The 10,595-nt window shown below is 36.9% G+C and overlaps 1 protein-coding gene across 1 annotated transcript; it reads left to right on the forward strand.

Annotated features, from left to right (window-relative positions):
• The first annotated feature begins 1,457 nt into the window (after positions 1–1,457).
• Positions 1,458–6,501, forward strand: agr1 (anterior gradient 1). The gene is made up of 8 exons (XM_079882365.1): positions 1,458–1,515; positions 2,147–2,265; positions 2,382–2,445; positions 2,542–2,594; positions 5,298–5,374; positions 5,457–5,520; positions 5,875–5,958; positions 6,181–6,501. Exons 2-8 carry the CDS (start codon positions 2,169–2,171, stop codon positions 6,246–6,248), a joined length of 507 nt encoding a protein of 168 aa, XP_079738491.1. The 5' UTR covers positions 1,458–1,515; positions 2,147–2,168; the 3' UTR covers positions 6,249–6,501.
• Positions 6,502–10,595: the final 4,094 nt, after the last annotated feature.

Raw genomic sequence — 10,595 nt, forward strand, 5'->3', positions numbered from 1 at the left:
ATTATATTATATTATATTATATTATATTATATATTTTTTGGTCAGGTCTCTCTTCTTGCTCCAGACCAAAACTGAAACAAATATCAGTGTTAAGTGCATGGTTAAGTGTCACAAACCAGATGGAAAATAAATAAATACCTGATAATTAATTAACTAAATTAAAATAAACACAGATACAGATTGCAGAATACAGATTATGTTGTTATTTTTAACTAATGTATTACTTATAAATACATTAGATTAAAAAAAAAAGAATTCTAACCTGTAAAAAGATGAATTTTTAGTAAATCTATAGTAAAAACAAAATAGAAAATTTACCAAAACAAAAATAAATACAATGAAATTATTTATGAATAATAATGATAATAATTAAAAAAAAAAAAAATATATATTATTATTAATAAATATATTATTATTAATAAATATATTATTAATATATCATATATTATATAATATTATTATATTATTATATATTATAATAATATAATATATTATTTATTAAAATTAAAATTATTAATTATTTAAAAAATAAACACTTTTCTGACTTGCTATCTGTGCTGGTATTTAACACTTACATGCATGAATTATGATAATAAACAGTCAAGATTTTTTCCCCTCCCAATATTAAATCAATATGGAAAATTAACAATGATATGACTCCTTAGTTGTTACTTGATGCTACAACATTTATTTATTTTTTTCCTGCAAGAGTCTCCTGGGATAGAAGGAATGGATTGATATTCCGGAGCAACTTGGCATTTCTGACTGGCCTTGGTTTGGAGGAAAAAAAAAAAAAATCCCATATAATGGCTTGCCACTTGATGTATAGATGCACTATAGAGTCCACTATAGAGGTTGATGTGCAATGCCATCTTTTTGAAAAGCCACTGTAATGACCTCTATGCGTGAAAGGGTTCAAATGACCAACCGTTGGATGTTACTGTTTTTTGGCATTTGTTGGGGCAGTGTGAATGGGAAAATCCATCTTAAGTTGGTGGCTGTGTTTTGGAATGTGGTGTTTTTGAAAATCACCCAGCAAATGACCAAACTGGACCAGCTAGAAACCATCTTAAGCTGTGTTTTTCAGCTGGGTAATCTTTAGATAGAAAGATCAAAACTACTTTCACAACTTTTAAGGCCTCAAATAATGACAATACAAATACAGGATAATCATTAAGCACATAGGCTCCACCTAAAACTGACAGGTTTCTGAGATTGTTGCATATTCAAACCTCACACCTGGAATAGTAGAACACGTACGAATGAGGGAAAGAATATTTTCTCTAATGAATTGACAAGAAAGCACAGAGATCTTTGGATGAAAAAGAACTGTTTATATACTACACAATATAGATGTATATTGAGTTTCTGTGATTGGCTAAATAAACATGAGAAGAATCCGGTATTTCCTGTATGCAAAACATGTCTGGGAGGTTGCATAGAGTGAGACTATAAAATCCCAGACATATGCTTTGAGAAAGGGACAGTAGCTCTGGTTCACCTGTTTCACTCCCGGTAGGTTCTCTTTTACTTCCAAATACTATTTTCTTAATTTCTTGAACTTATTTATTGCGTGCTATGAGACAGAATTTATCTGAATCTAAATGTATTATCCACTTATATAAAGGCTGGGTTGTTTGCACTGCTATCTACCTTAGTAGTTTCACATTATTCTCATTTGAAATGCTTGGGTTTCTTTTGTATTTCACTCCAAAATTGCCAGCATTAAACCAATGTTGTTTTAGAGAATACAAAACTGTAGATGCAATTCGAATGTCAAGGGAAATCTTTATGGAAAAAAAGTTTACTTTCAATAATTGTAATTGTAATATTACTTTCGTAATAGCATTTTATACAGGGCAAACTTGTAGCTTGAAATATGAATTAGTTCTCATGAATATTGTCAAGATGAATAAAAAACTGATAGTTTCTCAAATTAAAATGCTGTTTTATATTCAAGTTAACATTTGTCACTCATTAGAACAAAGTATCAGAAGCACGTTTGTCCAGTTCGACGGCTCCTGTCAACTATTTGACAGTATGCCATGCAATGTCAGTAGGTGGACCCAACCTTAAAAACGGACTAATTTTTCAGAGCATTAGTCATCTTTGACTTCCTTTTTCTTCTCTCTTTTCTCTCTCTCAGCGCACCAGTACATACCATAATCATGCAGCACTGGATGTTCTGTGTCTTATTTTTATTCTTTGTGTTCTGTGACGTCTCTACTCAAAGGAAAAAAAAGACAGTCCAAACTCTTTCAAGAGGTATCAATGAATTACATGTTCACAAAACAGAACCAAATAAGTCAGATTTGTTCTTATACTACGGCAAATCGATCATATTGAATGACATCCGATTCAAAGTGTTTCGTTTCTTTCAGGCTGGGGCGATGACATCACCTGGGTTCAGACGTATGAGGAGGGACTAAATAAAGCGCATTCGAGGTACCTAAAGATTACGCAATCACATTAAACTCCACTCTCACCTGTATGTTATGAATAATCAGATTTTAAATGCACAATGTATCTGTTTTACCGTAGTAAGAAGCCACTGATGATCATTCATCATTTGGAGGATTGTCAGTACAGTAAAGGTTTGCATATTTGCATCTTTTTTCAAACAGTCTACATTATCTGTAATGAAATAAAAACATATAGATTATTTCCCTGTGCCGTAGATGCATGTAAGTGTGCTTAAAGGAATATTTCACCCAAAAATTTAAAATTCAAACTTTACAGTAAAGTAATGTGCACTGTTCCTTTAAATCAGGGGTTTTATTTTTTTTAGTTGCCATGAACCATCCAAATATCATCATGCTTGTGCGATTGGACCCCTATGCAAAACTTAAAAAATCGACTCGAATTCAAAGAACTCTTTATGCCAAAAAGGTTATATAAGGAGAAATGTCTTAAATGATTGCATAATACTTTCATGTTTATTTCAGTTTCATCTAGTGATAAAGTATGTTTACGAGCTGTTTAATTAATACAATTTAATAAAAATAAAAATGAATTACCAATAATAATTAATTAAAACTAAATCATAAAATGATCCCATAATGGGAACCAAAGGTTCTATATATGAAGTGCCTGAAAGAACGTCTATGTAACCCCCGTTCCCCGAAGGAGGGAACGGAGACCTGACGTCATGGGGTCTCGCCTGGGAGCCCAATCACCTCCACGTGTAACTAAACGAGCCAATGAACATTGGCCAGTGAGATTTGTATACCGAGTCACACCCACCCAGACATACCGTATATGTATATGTCTATGTTTATAACCGTATAAATAGGCATTACTCACTTCATTCGTGTTTGCTGAGGAGCCGAGACAGGATCCAGGCCATTCAGCGGTGGTTCAGGGCTGTGGCAGGGGGGATGTAACGTCTCCGTTCCCTCCTTCAGGAAACGGGGGTTACATTAGTAACCTAGACGTTCCCATTCAGTCAGTCACGTTCGAAGTTACGTCAGACTGACGTCATGGGGTCCCTATGGAAAGTACCATAGCCACTGAACTGTGTTACGTGTGTTGGAGATGCTGCAAGGCAAGCTACGGTGTGATCTTTTGGCAACTGCTCTCACAATGTCGTAAGCTACCCAGCACCCCAAGAAAGCCTGCGGGGTAGTCCTCCATACCAAACGGGATGGAAGGGATAGGACTTACTCTGGGGATATAGTATAGCTGCCGTTCCTTTAATGTGACATTTAGAAGATTGCTTCGGATCTCAATTCCCATTGTTTTTCAGCCATGACCAGTGTTGTTAACGCTGGGTTAGCGTGGCTAGTCCAATGGAGAGGTACGCTGTGGAGACCACACCCTGCCCACAGGGGAGGTAACGTGTGGCGGCTACACATATGGACTGACCCACGGGGCAGTGCTACACATGGAAGATCTCTGCGGTAGATCCTACCTAACCAGGGAGGATCTACTTCCATTGCAGAGATCGGGCAGAGCAGAACTGCCCAGGGAAAGACAAGGGTTTACCTACAGGGAAACCATATTGTGGACAAAACACATATGGGATTACCGAGGGGGAATCACATCATATGGGCATCTAGTCCAGTACAAGGGCTGACTAGCAGGGCATGCACACGAGTACTGGGCCTGGCGTCAGACTCCTCCGCCACATTTGACTGCCAAAGAATGCTGGAGGAACTCGATTCAGGGTTCACTAAGCAGGGAACTCACCTGAAGAGCAATTAGGCACTCGTATCCCCCTGTTGGAGGGGAATGGCAGTGCAAGAGCCAGCTTTTAAACATTACCTGTTTGTACCCAACACACGGGAAGAAACCAGCTCCACTCAGAGATTGTAGAATCTCGCGAATGTGTTAGGTGTCGCCCAGCCCGCAGCTCTACAGATGTCTGCCAGAGAGGCACCGTACGCCAAGCCCAGGAGGAAGCAACACCCCGAGTGGAGTGAGCCCTCACCCCAAGTACGCCAAGGCGATGGCATCCACTATCCAGTGGGCCAACCTCTGTTTGGAGACAACCTTTCCCTTCTACTGGCCTCCAGCAGACAAAGAGCTGCTGTAAGTTTCTAAAGCTCTGCCTGCGGTCCACATAAACACGCAATGCGTGAACAGGACATAGTAACGCAAGGGCCGGGTCTGCCTCCTCCAGGGGGCAGCGCTTGCAAGTTCACCACCTGGTTCCTAAAGGGATTGGTGGGCACATATCCGGGCCGGGTTCTGAGGATGACAGCTGCAAAGCAGAGCAGAGCAAAGTTCTCCTTGTTAACAATTAAAATAGCTGTTTGTTCTTTCTGTTTCAGAAATGTACTCTTTCTCTTGAAAGGTGAATGGAATGAGCTTTCGATGATTAGTTACCAATTGGAGGTGATTGGGCTCCCAAGCGAGACCCCATGACATCAGTCCGATGTTCAGTCGAAAGTGGCTGACTGAATGGAAACTCTTTATATTTCTATATAGAACCTTTTCTTAATATGTATTTTCACATAAACACCCAATTTATAATGTAAAAAAATGTACATTATGAATGTGGAAAAAATGTGGAAAATATTTATTAGGGTACATTATCACATTTATTTCTGCACTATAGCACTACCATTATTCGAATATTTGTATTATTATTTAATTTAATATTTTTAATCAAATTATTCATTTATGTATTTACAGTATATCTTATTTATTTATTTTACACAGTTTTTCAAAACCCCATGTTGAATACCTCTGCTTTAAATGATAATCAGAGAGTAATAAGTCTTTGCTTTCAGTATGCATAAAATGCAATTTCATGTCAATTTATTAATCTCTTCTTCCACTCTATTCACTTTTAGCTCTGAAAAAGGCATTTGTTGAACATCCAACTATTCAAAGGCTGGCCAAATCAGATTTCATCATGCTCAATTTAGTGGTACAGTACAAATATTGTAAAATATACTCAACAGACACTGGAGTAAGATATGCATTTAAAACCTAGTGATTGTGATTTTCAGCATGAGACCACCGATAAAAACTTGGCCCCTGATGGTTTCTACGTCCCCAGGATCATGTTTGTTGGTGAGTTTTCACACATTTCATATTAAACAGTGACTTATTCAGTTAAGATTACCTGATAATATTGTATATTCTTAACTCTGTCATCAATGGGATTTCGAGAAGCAACAAATATTGTGTCATTATGTCAGTGCACATGTCTCTGGTACAAAGTAACTAATATTATTGCGAGAAGGAACATATTGTGTAATTATATTATTACATTATATTATATTCTAATATTGAAATCTTAAAGTATTTACACATCATAGTGGTAGTTGTTGCACTGCCTTTTCATTGTCTTTATGTAAAAGGATTTGATTTTCAGGTGTTAAGGTTAAGTTGTCTCTTCTCCATCTTCTCTTCTCCTCCACCTAGATCCCTCACTGACTGTGCGAGCTGATATCACTGGAAAGTACGCCAACCGAATGTACACGTACGAGTCAGAAGACATGGACTTCTGTGAGTGTGTTTCTGCTGTCTAATGAGCTCCACTGAGAGACAGGAGCTCTTCAGAGACTCTCTGAAGCTCTCTCATTTGTTTATTCACGCTCATCCATCGTGACACATTCTCTGCTACTTAATGCTATGGAATGTGCTGTTGATAGTTAATATTTGATTTACCAGTCATTATTTAAGCATGCATTAATCATTTCCCCTGCATATATCTTTCTTTGTGCGCAGTGGCCGAGAACATGATGAAAGCCAAGATCGTGCTTAATAGTGGGCACGAGGAACACGGTGATCTGTGATGGATAGATAACAGCTTACCTTTTTCAAGACTTGCACACAGCTTTCTTTGTGCAAATAGCAATATTCAACTTTGAATAAAGTCTGTTAGTGTTAAAAATGTTTCTGTGTTCATTCACCTTTAACAGCAAGAAATAATATAGGGCCTAAATAAAGAGGAGGAAAAGAGAATATGAGAAACAGTAGTTGGGGTCACTTGACCTATTAGGCAACAGTAGGTTGAATAAAGTGCTCAACTTGGCAAAGATCACCAGCAATAAACAGTTGCTTGAATTACTTATTCCATTAACTAAGCAAGGCAAAGACGTCCTCTATTGTATAAGGACTAAGAGCCATGACTTGTCTGTGTTTTGCAGAATAAGTGTCATAACAATGAGGAAAAATGCAAGCATGTAGTAGTAATGAAACAGAGTATACACTAGATGGCAGAGTATACTATGTACAGAAGTAAGCCAGTGTCAAAATCATCAATTTTATGCTATACGTAAATAAGTATAAGCTAAAGTAAATTACTAGTACAATATCAATGTGTTAATTTGTTCATAAATATTACTATTGAATGACTGCATAACATGTGAATTTTAAGAATGTCCAATTTTGCATATAAACATGGTGGGTTAGATTGATCATCCAAAGACGTCTAAAGCACCACTTTGCTTTTTGAGGTCTTATGAAATAATCTCTTTTTGAAAGACAAAATTCACATAGCAAAACTGAAACACAAAATTGCAATTGGCTTTGCCATGATTTTCCAATAAAGAAATAAGCAAGAAAGCAGTCAGGCAAGTACAATTAACCCTAACAAATTATTGTTGTAGTTAGCTATTACAGCTTAAACATTTGCTTTAAAATACATTTCCAGGATTTAATGTGTTCCAATAACTCAAATATTCAAGCTGTCACAACTTAACACTTCAAGTTGACTGAACTTACAATTTTAAAGTTTTTTTTTTTTTTAAAAATTGGGCACTTAACATGGGTCATGGTGTCTAAACAGGTGGTTCAAAAGTCAAAGGTCAGACTATAGGGTTACTCTAATGTAATTATTTATTAGCACCTTAAAGGAGAACTCCGGTCAATTTTAACATTGAGCTCATTTTTTTGTAAATTTGGAGTGCTGTCAGTACAGAGAACATTGACAAAAATCGGTGTTTCCTACACCGTGTTATCCTCTTTTTAAAATTTGCACCCTGTTGACTTCAATGGGGCAAGTTTTAAACCTGCTTTTAGCCTCTTAACATCCTTGATGTGTCATTACAAGTGCACAGGTCATGTGAGTGATTCCTTCAGAGTGAACACGGGTGAAACTGACTGCAGTAGATGTGAAAGATATTAATAAAAGTGATGTTAATTCAGCCAGCGCACATACCTGTATTTTCTTCCTGTTTTCGGTCGAAGTCCACAGTAGTCGATTGTCGAGTTCACGTAGTTTAGTTACCTATGATCACGCGCGTGAACTCGACAATCGAGTTGGCTGAATTAACATGTGCGCTGGCTGAATTAACATCACTTTTATTAATATCTTTCACATCTACTGCAGTCAGATTCACCGTGTTCACTCTGAAGGAATCACTCACATTGGCTGGGCACTTGTAATGACACATCAAGGATGTTAAGAGGCTAAAAGCAGGTTTAAAACTTGCCCCATTGAAGTCAACAGGGTGCAAATTTTAAAAAGAGGATAACACGGTGTAGGAAACACCGATTTTTGTCATTGTTCTCTGTACTGACAGTACTCCATATTTACAAAAAAAATGAGCTCAATGTTAAAATTGACCGGAGCTCTCCTTTAAGCAGTATATCATGGTGTTAGCAATGCCAAGATCATCGGTTTGATTATCAGTGAATGCATGAATTGATAAAATGCAAGTCGTGTTGGATAAATGCACCAGCCAAATAATTATATTATTATATATAAGGTACAATTTAGTCACCAGAGGTACATATTTGTCTTTGAAAGGTACATACTGCAAGGGTACTGATATGTACCAATGTATAAGGGTACAACGGGTGTACCCTTGAGGGTACTGCCCCAGTGACAAGCCATACCCCTAAAGGTACAAATTTTGCACATTTTTTCTGACAGTGTAGGGAGTGTGTGGTAATTTTGCAAAAGAGGTGGGCCTGAAGTCAGAAAAAATTTCAACAGGATTTGAAAAAGCAGCTTTATGACTATGAGCCAGGAGTTGCTGAGTGTGCTGAATGAAGGGGAGGTGACACTACACTGTGACAGACTTTAATCCTCCTCCGGCCCAGGGTCACAGAGAGTAATGGAGCGGAGCAGTATGGTCATTCCTCCACCGACAGAGTGAATTAATGCTGTACGCCTGGTTACGGCTCTGACTGACAGCCGCACGCTGGTTCACACAGAGGCGCGGGAACAGTCTTATTAACGCCACAGATGAGCACACCCTCTCACCTCACCAATAAGACTGCCAGAGCCGCTGTCGATACTCTCTGAACACACACATACACACACACACACACACACACACACACACACACACACAGTAAGCCCTTGACAAAGGACAGCAAGGATGGTCACAGACAAATCAAAGAAAAAATGCACAAATAATAAATGTGTTCAGTGCTCACTTTTTGATGCAGCTCCCTCTTGTCCAGCATAAAAAAGCATAAAAATACTGTAGAGTGCAGCAATCTAACCAAGAAAAAAAGATTGTATTAATTTTCATGCAATTTTCAGGTACAAAAATCACAATTTTATTTCCTTTGTTGACATATTTCCCATTGAAACAAGAAGTAACGTTTTCAAAAGTTTGGGGTCAGTAAGATTTTTTTGCAAAAAGTGAAAGTACAGACATTTATAATGTGACATGACAATGTTTTGAACTTTTTATTCATCAAATAGTTCTTTCTATTCATGTATTCATAAAAATACATTTAAAAAAGTATCTCAGTTTCCACAAAAATATTAAGCAGCACAACTGTTTTTAACATTGGTAATAATAAAAAATGTTTCTTGAGCAGCAAATAAGCATATCAGAATGATTTCTGAAGGATCATGTGACACTGAAGACTGGAGTAATGATGCTGAAAATTTCAGCTATACCATTACAGGAATAAATGCAATTTTAAAATATATTAAAATAGAAAGCAGTTATTTTAAATTGTAATCATATTTCACGATGTTTCTCAATGCATTAAGAAAATAAGAAAATACAGTAAGCCTTAAAACCCAAAACGTTTCATGGTAGTATATAGCAATAAATTGTCAGACAGACAGAGAGAGAGAGAGAGAAAAAAAAACAAGTAATAAAAACTCGGTGAGTGTTTTAGCGCAATTTTCTCACCTCATGGGATCACAACACTAAGAGATAGTAAATCTTTTCCTGGATTTTTTTTGTGCGTTCCCGAGATTAGACCTTCCTTAACATAATGCCGAAAACCCGAAGTCTCTAGGTGGTCTGGTTGAGGAGTTGATAGAAGTGCAAGATTGGTGCGCACAGACGCACAGAACAGAAATCATGAGTTAACAAGCGCAATTTTGTCCGGTGGAAAATTGCGCTAAAAACAAGTTCAGCAAGTCTGCCTGTATTACTGCACATCCTCACAAAAATATGATTCATGTTTTTGACATGGTTAGATGTTCCCCTCTTCCCAGGCACTGATAAAACGCTCAGGCTCTTGTGACCTGCATGCATCAAAACAGAAAAGCCACTCTTCCAAACACAGCTCTAAGAAGAAGCAGTCTCAAACAACACCATATCCCAACAGATCAAGATGGATCCCATTTGTCATGTTCATAGCTCTCATGTTCAAGCCAGAAATACTGTTGTATACTGTAGAAAGTGTATTCTTCCTGGAGGCCATGCATCACACCATTGAGTATCTGCATTTAACTATTCATTTCATGGTGAGAGACTAGTGTTTGCTTAATATTATAACTTAATAACTTAATATTAAGTCATTCCATTGGGTGAATGCAGCAATGTTCGTCAATTCTGGAGGATGTTTTTGAGAGCTCTACTGTTACTCAAGGACAGATGTGAGACGGTCATACATAAAATGTGAAAAACTCTGAAATGCAATTTAACATTTCAGAGGCTGAGGGTTTTGGGACATCTACAGTTGCTCAAGGTTGACTGACAATAACTCAGGCTATTAATGGTGAAAAAGAAATTCTAAGATGGTGTGAAAATATAAATAGAGGAGCTAAAAAAACCTATAAATACTAAAATAAAATAAAATATGTATATGTAAATAAATAAATAAATTAGGCTAATGATAATAATAGTCATGTGGGTATCACTTTATTTTACAGTCCTGTTTCATATATGGACATTAGTTTTTACTGTACAATTACTGTGTAATAATTATAGGTATAACCC

The sequence above is a fragment of the Squalius cephalus genome (genome assembly GCF_949319135.1).
Source record: "Squalius cephalus genome assembly, chromosome: 9".
NCBI lineage: Eukaryota > Metazoa > Chordata > Actinopteri > Cypriniformes > Leuciscidae > Squalius > Squalius cephalus.